Raw genomic sequence first — 18,675 nt, 5'->3', positions numbered from 1 at the left:
GCAAGTCACTTCCCGGAGCAGCAGAGCTCAGCGAGGCCGTTCCCAGGCACAGGGGCCAGCGGGGCTATTTTTAGACCTGTCTTTGCTTTTTCTTTATTTTTTTCTGTCCTCCTCGCCTTTGCTCAGTGCTGCCCTTGAAGCCCTCGGGAAGGAAGAAAACACTGATCCCTGAGGTGGGAAGCTGCATGGGAGGGCTGTCAGGGACCCCATTGCAGGGACCAGCCCCAGGGACCCCTAGACCACCCCACTGGGGTTTAAGCAAGCTGCCTCTGGTACACCCACATGCTGTAACATCCCCCCCAGCCACGACCACCACCCCCTGCCCCAGGCTGGGTTCCCACAGCTGTTTAAGCAGGTACTGATAAGGCCCTGGCCAAGGCATCCTGCGCTGGAGGAGGAGCTGGGCGGGCGCAGACGATGCTGCAGAGGATGTTTGCCTTCTATGGACATATCTTCTTCACACTGCACCACTGGCAGTGAAGAACAGAGCTGGCACAGAGGAGAGGCCCTCGGCCTCTGCAGGCACTGGGGGAGGAAAACAAAAACACCCAGGAAAGCTCATAGTTGCCTTCTTAGAGGCCTCCAGAAGAGCTCAGCATCAACAGCCCCAGCCAAAGACTTGCCCTTCTTCTACAGCAGGAGATGCCCCAACCCAACTGGTGATCCGCAGCAGCATTCCCAGCCAGCCTGGGACAGGGGCCTGGGCAGGTACCACCCAGGCTGAAGCACCCCAATGCAGGCGCAGAAGAAAAGACAACGGATCACAGAAAAAGAGTCACAGCAGCCTCTGGGTATATTTTCTGTTGTTGCATTTCATATATTATCCAGTTTCACATTCTCATAGGATCAGCAATTATATAGCAACTTATTCTCAAATCTTTTAATACAAGCGAGACAGCCATGGTCATATAATACTTAAAGCACTTCAATACCAAGCAATAAGATGCTAAAACAAAAATTGCACAATTTCTTGTTTACTATGCCTGACTGAATCATTGTTACAGAAGACAACCCTTCTTTCAAACTTTTAACTAAACATTAACTTATCTTACAGGATTACAATTTCTCTTTAATAATAATAATAATAATAATAATAATTAATTGCACACAAACACACAAGAAATTCTTTATGATGCATAAATATTTCCTTATTACACATGGTACAAAAATACTCGTACTTTTTTTTTTTGTTCGGTATTCCCATAAGGATGGCTGATTATTTGGCAGGACTGGATGCTCTCCAATCAGAAGGATGTGGAAAAAAAAAAAGAAGAGGTTAGACATTTTACAGCCATTCTATATATAGAAGCCTGAAGAAGGAAAAAAGAAATAATATAATAACCCTGACTTTAAAACCAGAGAAGAATGGATGAGAACAGAAACCCAGTGCATTGTACTTTGAAAGAAAAAAAGAAATTCAAATTCTTCTGGTTGTACTGGGAAGGGGAGGGTGGAGGTGGGAGAAGGGGTGAGACAAGGACAGTTAGTATTTCTCAAAGCCAAGTCTTCACCAAAGCAAGATGAAAACCTTGATGAATCAATCTGTTGGGCCAAGACCTGTTGCTAACGGTTACACAAACGCTAGAACAAACAAACTTACACTCACACATACACAAGTTAAGTGTTTTAATTCATGCCAGAAAACATGCAAAACCCATTGCCTTTCGTTTCCTTCAGCTGACCTGCCGGGACAGGGCGAGCTTGGGGAAGCCCAGGACCAAGCCCCCCGGCTGGGTTTCGGCACAGCTGGACGGCAAAGCTCAGCTAGGGAGGATGTCCTGGGGATGGAGGGAGGGAGGGATGGATGGATGGAGGCAGCGCACGGCCCACGGCGGGGCAGCTTCACAGTCCAGGGAGAGGCGGCTGCTGGCAGCCCCAGGGTAGAGGGGAGCGTCGGGGTCGGGCACCTTGTCCGCTGGCCGCAAACTAAACCAAGAGGAGTCCGAGCGATCGTCCCTGGCACATCCCTCCGGAGAGGCAGGGAGGAGGAACATAAGCCGAGGAGAAACGCTGCAGGAGAGGAGTGGTGGTGAGCGTGGCTGGCCGGACCTGCTCCCCGAGCGGCACCCATAGCCCTTTCCCCACCCCAGGGCTTGATAGGTGTCCCTGCTCCCACCAGGGTGGATTTGGCCCCATCACCCATCAATGCAACCCCACCTCATCCTTGAGTGGATGCAGAGGGCTGAGCGCAAGCTCCTCTCCCTCCTCCCCACAAGGGCCCAAGGAGACCAGGGACAAGCAAGACAAGGACCCATCTCTAAGAGCAATTACTTACTAATGAACTAACAAAACTGACGAGACTTCCATCCTTGCTGGGTAGCTTCAGAGGGAGGATACCAGCGCATCTGGAAAAGAAAGCCACGCCAGAGGTCCATGACCCAGGATTATCTCAACCAGAGCCCAAACCTGCAGCTCCTTCAGGCCATATATGAGATACACTGAGTAGAGAGGTCTCCAGCACGGGAAAGGAGGCTCCAGGGTGAGCCCCAAGTACCACTCAAGTACCATCCCAGCCTGGGGCTGCACCATGCCAGCACTGCCCAGCATGCCAGCCCCACACTGGCTGGCTCTGATGGCTCATGCAAGGACAGGCTCGGGCTCACCAGGCACTGGGACACAGCCAGGTCCTCCCATAAGGGGCACAGCATGATACCACACATCGAAGAAGGAAGCTAGCACCCCATCTCAGGGGTTACCTCAGCATCTCAAGTACTTTCTGCCTACTGGCATAACCAGAAGACAGCCCTCAAATGCACGCTTATGCCTGGACTGAGCTCACTGCAACACGCAGGCCACCGTTCAAGCTAAGAAAGCTCCTCACCACCAAGCTACCTATGAAGGTTACCACTGCAGAAGTGGCTGTTCCACCTCAACATGCTTCCCACACCCCAGGTTTACATCTTTCCCCCCATTCAGGCTCAGGTAGGGCAGAGAAGGCTCACTTCGGGCATGCAGCACCCCAAGGTGGTGGCTGCTCTGCCCTCAACCAGCAGAAGGAGCCATCTCGAGACCATGCATTTAAACCAGAATCTCTACATGACAGGCACAGGGTAAGGACTGGCTCATCCATCACAGAGGAAACCCATGAAGTTTCCTAAGCCACGACTCAGCCATCAGAAGAGGCTCCAGGCAGACCACATCAGGGGAAGAGCTTGGTAGACCTGCAAACCAGCCAGACCAGGCTTCTGTGGCAGGTCACTGTTGCCACATCTACTGCTCAGACCTGCTCCTTGCTGAGGAAGGGCTGCTGGATGTGGACCCAAGGAGCAGACATGGGAACAGTAGCTGAGCAGACAATTTCCAGCCTGTCAGTAGATGCAGTAAGCTGGCAGCATCCCTTAAAATAGCATCAGACATCCAGATGCTCCCGTTTGGTCTGCAAGACCGGTACACGTCAGGCTGGGCTGCGTTAGCAGCTTCATACCTGAGAGCAGTAGGAGAGGAATCTGTGCCACTTGACCGAGCACAGATCCAGGCAGGAGCAGCTAACACAGCTCGGTCCTGCTGCTGCTTGCAAGGGCTCTGGGTACCAGCAGAACAACAGACTTTGCTCTAAGATGAGTAGAAAAGAGGCAGAAAACCCCCTAGAGCCCAGCGTGAACTGTTCCTCTTGCCAGACCATCCCAGCAAGGCTATCCCCTTGCCTGAAGAAGCCTGGCTAGGGCTTTGCTCCCAGGCACATGCACCAGTCCAGGGTCAGAGGGAAAAACCAGCATTCCCAGACCAGCTCCAACCCCCACGCATGGCACTCTCCCACCAAGAGGGACCCTTGGCCAAGGACAGGCAGACTTTCTCAAAGCAAGGTCCCAAGCCAGTTGGGTAAAGTAAGAACCACAGCCAGAGCACCCACTTAGGCAGAGGCTTTGGAGCTCATCTGACTCCGGCATGGTTGATGCACTACTATCACACCAACAAGGGGAATCCTGCCAGCCCCTTTCTAACAGAGCTCTTGCCAGAGTCAGGTCTCCACTGCAGGCTGTAAGCATGCAAGAGACATCATGAAAGCCACTCCAGGCTGAGATGACACCTGGCAATGAAGGGGAACCTGAGGTAGGCATTTTCTAACTACATGCAACACAAGTCTTGCTGCAAAGTTACCCAGGAGTGGAGATGCAGACTTGTGTCCCCAACCCCAGCTGCATGAGACCTCCAGAAGCTGTACACAGGTCTCAGGAAACAGACCTGAAGACCAGGACACCCAGAGACCCAGTGACAGCCCTTTGAATTACTCTCCAAGCTCAGCACATGCTCAGTGGGTCCCTTCAAACTCCACTCCCTTCACCCCTGTAAAAAGCAGAAGACTGACAGCCAATGGAGGTGCAAAGCCTGACTTTGCATTCATTCCTTTACAAAAAGACACACAACAATTGGCCAAGACCTTGACACTGCAGCCACCTGACAGGAGCACAACAAGCACCTCCCAGAAAACGCAGCTGCCCATCCTCTCTCTACCATCACAAGGGCTGTAATGCCAGTAACTGAGGTCCCTGATCTCATGCTGGGGCTGTTTGAATCTCTTCTCTTATGATGCTTCTTACAGGGAGGAAGCCTGCAAGTCTGGAGAGGCTCTGTCCTAGCAGGAGCCTCTCATCAGCTGGGTTTGATCTGCTGAGTCCCAGGCTCCTGTTCAGGCACCAGCTCCACACTCGAGGGAGTTGGCTGTAGCCAGGCACACTGGGCTGGTCAGACTCCTTGCCAGACACCTTCATGAGGCAAGGAGACACCTTCCAACTCAGCTCCCAGCTGGCCCCATAGCTTGCTCCATGGCACAGCACCCAGGTGCATCCCAGTCAGCCCAGCCTTGGGTGGAGGGAGTCAAGGGTATGGATGTAACTAAGACCCTCTTCCCCAGTGAGGGGTCTCATCTAGTGCCAAGTGCTGCCTTGGTGCCATGCACATCCTGCCCTCACATCTCCATCAGCCTGTGAGAAGGACCCAGCTCAGCTGCACCCTTGATCCCCAGCCTGGGGCCACCACACTGCTCTGGGGCATCGTTATCTCCTCACACCGAGGTAGGGCAGCAGCACCACTGACACCTTCTGGGGACACCACAGCAGCTGCCAGTGCAAGGATGGGGGTTACTTGCACCCCCCAGCCCTGTCACCAGAAGGTGCTTGCTCAGCAGAGCCACATCTCGGCAGCCAGCAGTCCTAACTCCCTGGCCACTGACTCCCACTCCAGCACCCCTCCCCTCCACAGCTGGAAGTAGTTTCCTCCTGCCCAGCAGCAACAGGAAACTCCCCCAGCATTCACAAGGCTTCGAGTGCTTAACCCGAAGAGCTGCCTATATCCCACACCAGGCTCAGCACTGCTTTACGTGAGCAGGCACAGCAGCTGCACGCATCAGCCATGCCTGCTCCCCAAACCCGGTGGCTCTTCATACCCTCCTCGGGGTCTAAGCCAGCTTCTGCCCCACATGCACGCTCCACCCCAAGCCTGCTGAGAGCCTCCAGCACTTTCAGCTTCAACAGAAATCCTGCTTTTTCTCCTAAAACACGCACTGTTTGTAGCTCTGGCACTAATAAACCTCCTCTTCTGGTGGACCACATCTCCTTGCCTCCTCCTGTAGATCTCCAATGCTCATATGCACAAACCCAACCAGGCTGACTCGCAGTGGCCCCACCTGGCAGTGGCACAGCCCTGCATCCAGAGTGGCTCAGCCTGGGGGCTGGCAGGACCTCCTGCAGATGGGGTGACCCTGGGTACAAGCCAAGGCTCTGACATGTTGGCAGGGCAAGGGAATGACCTGCCAGGGCTTTCAGCCCACAGAAGGATTAAGGGCTTGATGGGATGAGGCAAGAACACTCCCTCACTAGCCTCCTAGTTCATTCTACTCTCCTACATGCTTCTGAAACCATCAGAACACACTGGAAGAGCCAGACTGGAGGCAGCAGCTAGCCAAGAGGACATGCTCTTTAGGACAGTGACACCTGCCAAGGCCATTATCTCTCCACATCCCTCAAAGTGTCTCAGGCACCTTGCCTTTGCCAAGGAGTAGAGAGGCTCTGCAAACAGGGGGGAATGCCCAGAGCCATCTGGAAGAGGAGACCAGCATCACAAGAGACCCCAGAGTTGTTCCAAGAGGAGGGCAACTTGGCAGGTCAAGCCAGAGCACTTCCCTGTAGGGAGCAATTTTCTCTGAGGGCTTTCGGAAGATCTGTTATCTCTCAAAATGCTACACGTGTGTCAAGGAGGAAGCTGAGAAAGTGTGAATGGAGACATCCAGCACTGGGCAAAGACAGCAGAGCAAGGGAGGCTCTTACTGGAAGAGACGCAGTTGTTTCTGGAGCTGCATTAGCTCACAGTTGGAAAGTAGTCTGGCCACACCACTGCAAACACCTCCTGCTCGCCTGCATGTAGGAAAGAAACAGACACCACTGCAGCCAGCCTTGTGCTGCTGCATTCAACATCTGTCCCAGAAAACAGCTGGAGAAGAGAAATCCATGCCTCTGCCTGCCGCCTGAAAGAGGCCCAGTGAAACATCCAGAAGTGAAGAGCCTCTCCCTTGCTGCAGCACAAGACCAGTGCTACCTAAAAATCACAAATAAATTATAAATGAGGCAGACAAGCACCCCATCAGTGCTTCACTCCCCTTGTCAAGTCCTCCACTGCCTCTCCCAATTACCCTCAGAATTTAAATTTCCTATCTTCCCCACCATCCTTATGGAAAGCAATTCTTTTGGCAGGAGAAAGAGAGGAATGATGACTGAACACACAGATCCATCCTCAAGTCCCCCTTAGCTTGGATGGCCTGCCTGTCCTAATGGGAACACAACCAGGGCAGGCAAGGACAGCCTGCAAAGGTGGACCCACAAGGCACCGACGTCATCCCTTCGTGCTCTCTTGACACACACTTCCAGCCTCAGCAGCAGGCACTTCACCCAAGCTACCTGCTTCTAGGGTCCTTCAGAGGGCTGGGTTGAGGAGATGAGCATCCAACAACTTGTGTGCTGTGCAGGACCCGAGCAGCTCAGCCCACCACACCAAGAAAACCTTGCTGCAGTCAAATCAAGCACACACCTCTCCCCAGGCAGCCACAGCGAGGGAGAGCTGGAGGATCAGCACATAATCTTACACCATACTGAGGAGCATGCAGAAGATGATAGGCACGGATCCATCCTGCTGCTTCAACAGGCATCCATCCTTGTTACCCCCTGGGCACTGAGGCAGCCTGTGCTACAGCTCATGGAGATGTACGCATCTTGCAGACCACAGCGAACAAACACTTCTTTTCCCAGAGTGGAAGCAAGTTGTGCTGTTTTCATTTGGGTTGAGGTAGCCATGGAGAGCCGGTGCTGGCCACAGGTCAGGAAGCCACATCTGACACCATCTTGGTCCAGTTCACTTACCAGATGTGGTTTAATGAGAATCTCTGCTCAGTGGGTGCCTGGAAAAGCTAAGAGCATCTCCTGCCTGCTTCTCTCTGGCTAGAGGGAATCAGCTGGCATCGGGAGAGCTTTCTCAGGGCTGCTTAACCAGCCTATGCCAGTACCAAGTCACTAGAGCTTAGGAAAACACTGTAGCCATGAAGATCTTGAGGAGTGCTTCACACCTCCAGGAAGATGTGAATCTCCTGGAGACTGCCCAGAAAAAAATAATCCTGGCAAGTCCTACATGACAGCCCCAGTGAACAGTCAGCAAGGTCCCAGGTACAGGACATCTGTCATTGTCTCCAGCCAGTCATTCCAGGGAGGGTCTCACAAAGCTCAATGCCACAACATGAAGTCCAGGAGATTTTGCAGATGGGACCATGAAGTCAGTCTGGAGGTCAGTGGTGCACAAAGGCAGGATCCCCATTGATCCAGCAGCTCTCCATGGTGGCCACTGCTCAGTGCAGCAGGGCTCAGCCAGGCCAGAGGCACCCAGGTGGTCACACACCCAGCTTCCAACAGGAAACAGCACCCAAGGAGGGGCACACCACCTGAACCCACCACAGCATGATCTTACCACAGCTCCAGTTCTCTAGGGCCAACACCAGATCACAGCCACTGGGTTCTGCCTATGTCCATCCACAGCTGCAGCCACCGCTCACGAGATCCAGCTTGCTCTGAGCCAGCCCAAGCAGCAATCAAGAGAGAAAGGGTTTTCTGAGCACTGACCTCCCCTTCCATCGATGGGCTCTGCCTCAACTTGGTGCTGGGAAGCCTCAGGGTCCTACTGGGCTCTTGAACCATGATCCAGGACTGCTCCTGCCACCCACCACTCACTTGGACAGGTCCCAGCTTCAGAGACCCACCTCCACCATTTCCTCAAAGCCTCCAGACAAGGCTGCCAGAGGCTCCAAGGGCACCTTGGGTAGTCCACTCCCAAAAGGATAGGCAGCTGCGAGCTTTCAGTCCATGATCTGCTCCCTGCCTTGGAAGTACCTACCACAGACAGTCTCCCAGGCTCTGGGTACCCAACACATCAGCCTACAAGAACCACCATCCATGTTCTTATAAAAGAATCCTGCATCTAACCCTTGCTTTCCAGGGCAAGTCCTTCCCTCAGGGGTGCTGCCACAGCTGGAAGCATCTCTTTGCAGAGGAGCTCCAGAAGTATCAGTAGTCCTTGATGTCTCCTGCTGCCCACTCAGGGCTTGGCCCAGCAGCACTCCAAAACAAGTGCTTTCATATCAGAGGCACAATGCAGCTCAACTCCATCACACAGGCAATGGATGAAATTGTTCACCAGATCCAAGGAGAACAAGACAAGCTGTATCATTGTCTCTATCCTTGTGCCAAGTGCTCCTCGCCTTCTCAGGAGATGCTCTGCACATCTTTGCACCCCACATTCTCCCAAGGACAAAGGCAGACCTGAGGTCCCATCTTTGATGACTTCTTTTCCCAACATCACTACCACATGGAGGAAAAAAGTCTACCCAGAACCGCTGCAAGAAGTGAGCCAGGTCTCTGTTCCTTCAGAGTTGACCACGGCAACCATCCTCCCTTCCAAACAGTCCTAGGCCAGACCATCTTCCCTCTTCTCAAGCTCCCAGTTTCCTATGCTGCTCCCATCTCTCCCAGGCTGCCAATTTCCTTCGTTATGGCTCACAAGAGCTGTGTCCTGCCTGGGATTTCAGTCTGAAAGAGAGAAGCCAAGCTCCAGGCAGGAACTTGCTCCGTTTCCAGTAACTGGAGAGGAAAAAGGTGAGATTAGACCCATGATTAAAGGCAGGGTCTGTCCCGGTATGCAATTCTGGAACAAAGTGACCGGCAAGTGCTGTTGTCTAACGTGCCCACTAGAATTTAGTTGTGTGCTATCGCTATCACGTCACTCGCCTCCCCCACTGTGTGCCAGGAGTGAGGTCAAGGTGTATTTCTGGTTGCCCTCGAAGGGTTGTGGTTGGGGAGAAACCTGGTTTCTTTCACACCGAGTGGCAGGGATGTCTCTGCCCTCAACCGGGCTGCTCCCCTCCCACCAGCAGGACCTGGCTGAGCCTGGCTCAGCTGGGAGGAGTTGATGTAAGATGGTGCCATGCTGTGTGCGCCATGTCATGTGCTGCCAAGTTGGAGATGTGGGTTAGAAAGAAGGCCTGGTATCTCATTCCCCAGGCTCTGGTGGGTGGGTAGCGTGAGGCCCATGCACTGGGTTGCCAAGGAGATACGGGCTACAGAGATGGGCAGAAGCTTGCAAATCCCATGGTGCACCTTGGAGGAGAGATGGTTACCTTACCAGTCCTTCCAGACGTGGCTGCCATCATGCTTAACACTTCTAGGAATGGAGCTGCAGTACAGCCACTCCACTAGCTGCAATAAGGCATCACTAGGGTGTCCCATGTCCAGGGACAGCTCTGAGCTTCAGGGCTAGCCTGCGCTGGCATCATGGCTGGAGTTCACTAGGGACATCAAAGGAGGGGTTTGAGAGAGGGTGGGAGGGCAGATGGGACAATCTCAAAGTTGGTGGAGTCCCCACCAGTAGAGGCTCTTAGCAGTGCATGGCCAGGCCATGGTCACATCTACAGCAGCCTGGCACCTGCTGGGAGCATCACCATGGCACAGCGGCTCAGTGATGCCAGGAGCAGCCACCACCAGTCTCATCAGCAGGCAGCTTACCGATGGCTCCCAGTGCACGAGCCAAGGCCGGGCCAGCCTCGTGCCATCTCCTACGGGCCCTCTGGGCAGCTCTTCAGGAGGTTGCATGGGCTCATCACAGAGGACAGCCACCTCTTCTCCCACTCGCTACCAGACTCAGACACAGAGCTGTGACAGGACAAGCACTTCAGCTTTAAATCTTCTGCAACAAGCTCTCAGCTTAGCTGCTGCCTCCAACTTCAGGCCTGCTCCAGGACTGTAGGCTACAGAGCTGCTACAGCTCCAGCCATCCCCATGAATGTCCTCTGGTCAACGTCAGTCTCAGGAGGAAGACCTACAGCTGGCCTGGAGAACAACCCACATGCCCATGACCCCACCAGCAAGGTGAGCCAGCACCCACCAGTGAGAGCAGAGGGCTCAGCACACCAAGACCAAGGTTACAGCTTTTAGCCCAGTTTGTGAGCAAAAGTCATCTCACTGACTCGCTCCACCCTGCCTCAGCTCTGCAAGGGAAAGGCCTCCAGCTCAGAGACTGAGCAGCTTGGTGCTGCCAGCCCAAGTAATGTTTAACCCCATAAAACTTTATTGGTGATGTATACTGTGCCAGAATGATTCCCTGCACGGTCACTGCTGGCTCAGGCACAACGCAGCAAAGAGCGACTGTAAGTGCTTGGCCAGCCTGGCTGCTCTTCTTCTAAAGAGAGCTGTGTCTGGGCATGGCCACAGCCTGGAGGTGCTACTCTGGCTTCTCCAAGGCGTAGGGGCACATCACCACTCACAGACCTCCTTGAGCAAGGAGTCCTACCTCTACAGGGAGCTCCCTGGAGCCTTAAGGTCATTCTTCAGACCAGAAGACTTCTTTGAAAGCTAAGCTATCTGTCCAGAACAAGTAGCTTGCCAACTGGAGGGCAGGAACTAAGATCAGGCTGAAGGCCTCCTTGATACCCTCTGCTTTAGGAGGGCAGAGTATTCTCCCCTACCATAAGCTAAAGTTTTGGTGTCTAACCCTTATACTCAGGATCCCCATACAGTTACCAGTGATCATCCTTGAAGGGCCTGCAGTAATGGTTTTGCCTCCCTCCACCATCACAGCCAGGCCAGAAGGGTTTTTTTCCTGGTCCTCCCTACCAGGGGCAATTCAACCTGCGGCAGCCCTTGGCTCCACCACCCTGCACACAAGGGGCAGGGAAAGGAAGACATCTGGTCTCCTAGGCTGCCTAGGAACAGAGCACACTCAGATGTTCTTGTAGCTGTGGGCATCATCAATAACTTTTGGAGAACAGCAGCAAACACAACCTTCCCAGTGAAGGACCACCCTACCTGAAAGAGCAGCCTGGCTGTGGAAGCCCTTCAAAGAACAAGCAAGTACCTGGACCTGCCCTGGGCCCCACATGCTTCTTGCCTATGCTGCAGGAGCTTCAGCCCAACACTAACTCACCAGTAGAAGGGCAAAAGCAGTACAGACGAGACCTGCAAGCATGTGAGGGGCAGGACAGACAAGCCAACACAGGCCAGGAACTTGCATCCATCCAGTGTTTCCATATTGCATTTGGGAAACAAGCTTGGGTTGAAGCTGGGTAGTGACAGTCAAGACCATTGTGGGAGCAAGAGGATGACAAAGGACCAACTGACCTGACTATCGGGCAGGTGGACACAGCGAAGGGACACAGCTCTTCTTCCTTTCAGTTTAAGCAGGGAAGAGTAGAGCTGAACAGCCTGCTTGGCAGGGCAGAGAGCAGAGGAGATACCTCAATGCTCTGGGGCCTAAGCCCAGAGCCCTGCTGCCCTGGTCCCCCATGGCAGGAGCAGAGACCAAAGCAGGCAGAGCACAGCTGGTAACACCAAGCAGGGCAGGGACTTCAGGTTCTCCTGTACAGGTGCTCCAAACCAAGCACCTTAATCTGGAGTTAGGACACTACTTTCTCTGTTTTGGCTTTCCCTCTGCATTTCCACGGTTTCGGGGACTTGACGCTCGGCATGGGTGTTGGCCTTCGTACGTTAGAGCATTCCAGTATCAGACCACTACATCTCAACATCTCCAGCTGTCAGCGAGCTGACACCAGGACACCAGGCAGCTGGCTGCACCCCCATCACCATTTCCATACATCCATGTGCAGAGTGACCCTCTCTAGCCTGCATCCAGAGGCTAATGCCACCATCCCAAAGTCCCTGGCTATGGCCACTCGCTAGGCTCTGATCACTCATCTCCTGCTGGACATCCCCCTCTGGCTTCAGAAGCATTAGTCACTTGGCCCAAAGGGGTTCCAGCTGAGCCCCAAACCAAGCCCATTGCCTTCTCTGTGACTTCAAGGAAGACATTTCATAGCTATTTTACTTGCTGGCATATGGCATTTCTTCCCAGCAGTCCCACAACACAGTTCTCCAGTAATGGAGACCAGCAAAGCCAGCCAGAAACTGAGCCCTGACTTTCCCCATCTGCCCTGTCTCTTGCAGGGTCAGAAATGATCGACCAGCTCTGACTGCACTTGGCCACATAGACCTCTCCCCTGCAGTTTGCTGGGGGCCCCCCATGCACTCCAGCCAGGAGGAGGCTCTGCCCAGGAGCCAAGGTGCAGAGGTCAGGGTCAAATCAGCCAAGCAGAGACCCAGAGGAGCAAGCACCAGGGACAGGGGAGAGAAGAGAGCCTGGTTCCTGGCATGGGATGCAGGGAGCGACTCACCTGAGCGTGAAGAGCAGCGGCCGCAGCAGCAGCTGCTGGGTACGTGAAGGCGGCATGGGGGATGGCAGGAGTTAGCTCTGTGGTGTATAGTGGGTAGGGAGCCCACGCCTCTGGGGACGCTGGAATAAGAGCTGCTCCAGTCAGGTCATCTAGACAGGAGGAGACAAGGTGACAGCATCTCAGTAGCTGGCCCCAACAGCCTGTTTCAGGGACAGGCTCTAGATCTCCAACCCTCTAGATTTTCAGCTGCTCCGCTGGCCTCCCAGTCATGCCAAGAGGGTCTAGGAACATGCTCCATCACTGCTTATTGCCCCACATGGGCTTTGGACAGGCTAGTTCGCACACATGGCACAGGGCTGGTGCCACAGGATGGCAGGACAGAAGACAGGCTCTCAGCACCCCATTTCAGGCTGCCCAACAAGCCTCAGCAGGGCTGCTCACCCCACCAGGCTATGCTGAGTGTGCATGGCACAGGACTTGTCCTTTCTGCTTCCCATCTACAGATAGTGTAAAGGACTTATGGTATCACTTCAGCCACCAAAGTCAACTCTGCTCTCCCAACACCTACAGTTTTGGCCAGAAGCCTTACCAGATGCCCGTTATTGTCCTGCAACCCTAACATGCTGGTCTTCCTGTACCAGCCAAAGAATACGTGGGTATTGTTTGCTTTCCACCCTGGCAGCATTCCCATGGTAAACCATCTCCCAGGTTGGATCAGCCACGACATCAAAGTTCCTCCCAGCATACTCACAGGGGTCCCGTGCAATGAAGTGTGCGCCCAAGGCAGGATGAATATTGGTGGGGTTTGGTGTGGCCATCAGCTTGCTCTTGGCCATCTTTGTGTTGGCTTTTGCAAACTCTAACCGCAAGGTCTGGGGGTTCTCTGGGTCGAAGCGGATGCCCTGTCACAGAAGAAAGCACAGGAGTCTCTCAGAGGGAAGATTTCCAATCTAGCACAGGCTGTAACTATTCATAGAGCAAAGCCCAACCAGGCAACCAAGGCCATCATGCTGCAGTCACACAGCCCATGTGTTTTGTCACCTCACTGGAAGCTCCTACATGCTTGTATTTCTATGTTTAGCCAGCTTAGGACCACAGCTTCCAACTCAAGGGACGCAGTTTTGCTCCTTATGTACAGTTCACCAACCAGCACAGCAGCGATGGCTACCAACACCGGTCAGGAAAGATTTGTCTGCTGGAGCTGGGACAACCCCATATATACTGGAGCTCCTATCTGAGGTGCTGCTACACCTGCTGCTAGCCAAAGCAGAGACACTACCACATGCCCCAGGGCAAGCTCTGCAGCAGAGCAGAACCACATCAGCATATCTTGCCACTAACTTCTGCAGGACCACATGGGACGGAGATCACTTTGCCTGCCATGTTGACCATCTTCAAGTCTCTTGAGCTTCAGCAGTTTGGAAGTGCTGGGAATGTACTAAAGAGTCCGTACCAGACAGCTTTGTCCTTGCCTCATGCCCTGCCATGGAAACAACAGCATGGCAAAGCTGCTTTCCTTCCTTTCTGAAACAGGTGCCTTCTGGTCCTGGCAGGCCAGAGTCCAGGACAAGGACCTGTTCTGCTGAACTGCCACACACTTTTCATGAGGACATTTGATAAAGCAAGGCTTTAACAAGGCCACTGGCACCAAGAAAGACCTACAGCCACATGATAGACCAGATCTGCAATAAGCCAGTTTCATTACCCACGTACCCTGCTGAGCTTGACCTAAAGCCTCAAAAAGCTGATGCTAAACACAAGTTCAGCTCCATATGCCTCATTAAAGCATTACAGGATGTCAATTGGGTATTGCTCTATGTCTGTATATGCCTGGGAACCACGTATGTCCTCAACACCTCTGTTCTCATGGGGATTGGTTCCCCAGAGAAGATTTGCCTGCTTCAGGTACTCCAAGCCAAGCAGTCAGGCTAGGATGAGCCCCCACCTCAGTGCAGACAGCAGGAAAAGCTCCTTGAAGAGCAGGCCTCACCACACATCAGCACGCATTGGTAATCCATGTTCATTTGAACAAGGGGAGTCTCTCAGTCCACAACTCCTCCTCATACAGGGCGAAGCACTTAATTGATAAGGAACACAACTGACAGCTTGGATCCTGTTATCAGAGATCAGCTGCTGAGTAAGGAGGTGCATGCTGAGTCAAGAAAAGAAGTAGCTGTTCTTTCCCTGCACCCTCAGAGGCTCTGCAGCAGTCTTCCAGTGGCTAGAAACTACACCTGCGCTATGCACGCGGCAGTTTGCATCCATTTTCTCAGGCTGATGTCAGCCTTGAGCAGCTCTCCTGCTTCCTTGGTGGGATGCTGCAGGACCATTTAGCTTCCATACTCAAGGGCACAGCCAAGACACGGATCCTTCCTATGCTATGGACAAGCCAAGCATCACTATAGCCCACAGCTCCAGGTCAGGCAGGGTGTGTGACTGCCAGTGCTCCCTGGGGCCTCCCGGCACATCATGTACTCACGTTCAAGGCATTCTTTGCTGCTTCAGCACCAGCCCGGCTGTCAAAGGTCACAAAACCAACTGGCTAAAAGAAATAATGCCAATTTCAGTTCGGAAGACTCTTCCAGCTCCTCAGACTGCCCTGCCACCCCCTCTGCCCTAGACAGCTTACAGCAAGCAGATGATATCATCTAAAGCTGCAGAGGGCCTTCAAGAGGAGCTTGAAAGCTGTTAGGTCATTGGTCCAGTGCTTTGGCATAGGCCAAAATGCTGTGACATTCCTACATGTGGGGGCACTGCTTGCCCTGGTAGCCCCCAGCAAGGGCACCCCTTGCCCACAAGGAAAATGGCTGCCTTGATTAGGATGAGCCTGGGGAAGGTTTCTGGCAGCACAGGGTTTGAGGCTGAAGGTCTCACCTATCCCACATGCCCCTGGGCAGCAGGGAAGATATGGAGCCATTCAGCACATGCTGGGAGCCTGGGGCCACCAGGACAGCGAGGGTGAGCAGAACCCAGCTGTATACATGGCACTGAGCACAGGCAACACCTTACACAGTGAGATGGTATCTGTCCCCCTGTCCCTCCCAGCACATCTGGTTTTCTAGTAAAAGCCAAAAATACCCAAGCTGGAAGAAGGAGGTACCTGCTTTGAAGTTAGCTTGATCAGTGACCCTTCATAACCCTGCAGAAGGGAAGAAAGCAAGTCAGTGTCAGGTTCCTGAAGGAGCCAAGCTACAACCGAGGCATGACATGACACCAAACCCCTCACAGGGCAGGGTCTGCAACAGGACATTAATACTTCTCCTCTTTCCCACCAAGAGAGGAGATTGAGATTTGTCTAAGGGCAGCACAGGTATCTCAACTGGCCCTTTAGGAAGAAATCCCATTTTCTAGCTCCTCATCAAGCTAGTGATGGTCATCCGACCACCCTGCCTGGCTAGTGCCCAGAGAACACAGAGCACCCCGTGCTAGAAGGGTGCAAACAAGGGAAACCCACTTCCCCTAAGGACAGCCTATGTGGTGATCTGGTGACGGATGGACAGCTAGGGGAACAGGACACATTCTCAAGGAAGGGATGGTCCAGCTGAGGAGCAGAGCTGACCAAGCAGCCTTCATCAAGCTTGGAGACAGCACTATTTCAACCACAGGCTCCAGGGGAGGTTACCCAGCTGAGCAGGAGCCATGGGATACCATGCTGGTTTCACACCAGGTTCCCTAAGCTTTCACAGAAGGCCTACCTTCCTGCTTCATCCTTACTTCCCCTCTGATGGAGATCTTTGCTGCAGAGTTGTCCACAAGACAGCATCGTTCTCACCAAAGAGCAAATGTGAAGACCTTCTTACCTTGAATGGTCGGAAGAGTAGGTAGAGCTCTCTGGGCTTGATATCCACAGGAAGACCACTGACAAACAGCGTCCGTACCTAAGAGAGAGGTCAATGAGGTCTACCGAAAGGAGATGCTTAGTACCAAAGTGAGAGTACAGAGCACAATTCAGAAGCTAGATGCAATCAGAGTAGGACACCTTGCACCAAAGGTGGCCTTGCATGCATTAACCATTCCCTACATGGGAGGAGCATTGTCCAGGAGAAAATATACCTAGTCCTTTCCTCCCTGCCACAAAGAATGACAGAATCACAGAATCTCAGGAGTTGGAAGAGACCTCGAAAGCTCATCCAGTCCAACCCCTGCCAGAGCAGGATCACCAGACCAGGTCACACAGGAACACGGCCAGGAGGGTTTTGAATGTCTGCAGAGAAGGAGACTCCACAACCTCTCTGGGCAGCCTGGGCCATGCTCTGGCACCCTCACACTGACAAAGCTTTTCCTCATGTTCAGGTTGAACCTCCTGTGCTCCAGCTTGGGACCACTGCCCCTTGTCCTGGCATTGGACATCACAGAGCAGAGCAAAGGAAATCCTGAAAGGATTTAGACCTTTACAAAAATTCAGACTCTAGCAGAATAGTCTAGGTTGAATAGGGTACAGACACCATCCCCATAGTCTCTGACTGGACCTTAAGTTTGAAAAACACCTGCATGTCAAACTGAGTGTTTTGACTCTTTTGACAGTGTCAAAACACCTAGCCTGTGCAAAAGCCCCAGAATATCACTGGGAGGACAACTTCTGAGTCTGTCCCAGCACACATCAGACCCTTCAGAAGTTGCTCCCAAACCAGCTCCTGCAGTGTCTGTTCCCAGCCAAAAGGCAGCTGTGCTGCACCAAGTCCCTTCCAAGCTGCAGAAGTCATGTACCAAGTCCAAATGCACTCAGCATGTATAAGCAAAAATACAGTACCAGAGGAAGATTTCAATGGATAGCCTGTTGACATTATCTATAATAGTTCAAATTAATAGCCAGGAAGAAAAAACAGCACTAAATGCTCGTGGTCTGGGTGAACAATGCTCAACAGTAAGACCATCATGGCCACCTTCTCCCTGCACTGGGAAAGGACGGCTGGCAGCCTATTTCCATAGAAAGCAGCATAATGAAGCTGCCAAGACTTCTTGTAAATCAGCACAGAGCTGGGAAGGGAAGTTGTGCACCACAGAGGTCACCAAGACACCAGTCATCATCAACAAGGACTGGGAGACCACAAGCACAGCTTTGCTAGCGCTGACAGAAGCAAGGGAAGACAGAAGGACTATGGAAATGAGATGGAGCTCCACGTTCCTCACTTCTCATTGCATGGGGGTGCCACCCACCAAACCAGTCCCAAACAAGCCACAAGAAGGACAGCACTGATGCCCAACTGCTCAGAACGGCACCATACATTGCCAAACGCTTAGGAGCTGCACCATATGCAGCAGGACCAGGATCCCTAAGCCAGAGCCCATCTCCTGGCCTGTTTCCAGTCTGGAGTGACCTCATTGCCTTTGCAGGGCAGAAGCACCCATTTCAGTTTTTGCTCCACCATTTCCCCTTCCCCAGACGAAGTGAGTTGTATCTGACATCTCATTAAAACTGTTTTGCCGCAGAAACCAGCAGCACATGGCTGCACCACTCCTGGGCTGAAGACTGCAGCCACCTGAAAACACAGGAGCATGCAGAAAGAGACTCCTCACCCTGCAGGTCTCTGGGGGAAGCCGCATTCAGACTCCTCCAAGCAGGGAAGTTTCTCCTGTTTACAGGAGAAAACACACACCTCCTTGAGCTCCTGTGCCCAAAACAGTTCTGCCAGGGCAGAGAGATAACATCCACACCAACTCAGGGAGCAGCTGAAGCCCTCCAGGATGGACAGTAATCATGGAAGTATTGGGTACCTCTACCCCTCTTACTCTCCATGCATGCTAAGACTAAGGGCTGCTACCACAGAGCATCCTTCCTGTCCCCTTCCCTGACCCCTCAGTGTGGATGGCCCTACCACACATCCTAGCTTTTACTTTGCCCTGTCTAGGGAAGCAGGATGCTACCTGGAGCACTCCAGAAACATCTTCCATGCCCAAGACCAGCCCCTCAATCTGATGCTTCAATGCATCATTCCAGGGCCACCTCATGCCCAGCAAGAAGCGGGCACTGGCACTGTCTC

At 53.1% G+C, this 18,675-nt stretch overlaps 1 protein-coding gene across 1 annotated transcript; it reads right to left on the bottom strand.

Moving 5' to 3' along the window:
* Positions 1–2,282: 2,282 nt before the first annotated feature.
* On the bottom strand, positions 2,283–16,572 carry RBPMS2 (RNA binding protein with multiple splicing 2; the record flags this gene model as incomplete). The annotated part of the gene is made up of 6 exons (XM_010192064.1): positions 2,283–2,345; positions 12,695–12,843; positions 13,446–13,596; positions 15,174–15,236; positions 15,795–15,833; positions 16,495–16,572. Coding segments are annotated over 6 exons (543 nt in total), but the record flags the coding sequence as incomplete, so codon positions are not given.
* Between the last annotated feature and the right edge of the window lie 2,103 nt (positions 16,573–18,675).

Source organism: Mesitornis unicolor, unplaced genomic scaffold (assembly GCF_000695765.1).
Source record: "Mesitornis unicolor isolate BGI_N332 unplaced genomic scaffold, ASM69576v1 scaffold35890, whole genome shotgun sequence".
In the NCBI taxonomy this organism is placed as follows: domain Eukaryota; kingdom Metazoa; phylum Chordata; class Aves; order Mesitornithiformes; family Mesitornithidae; genus Mesitornis; species Mesitornis unicolor.
This window is presented reverse-complemented; position numbering and strand designations above follow the sequence as displayed.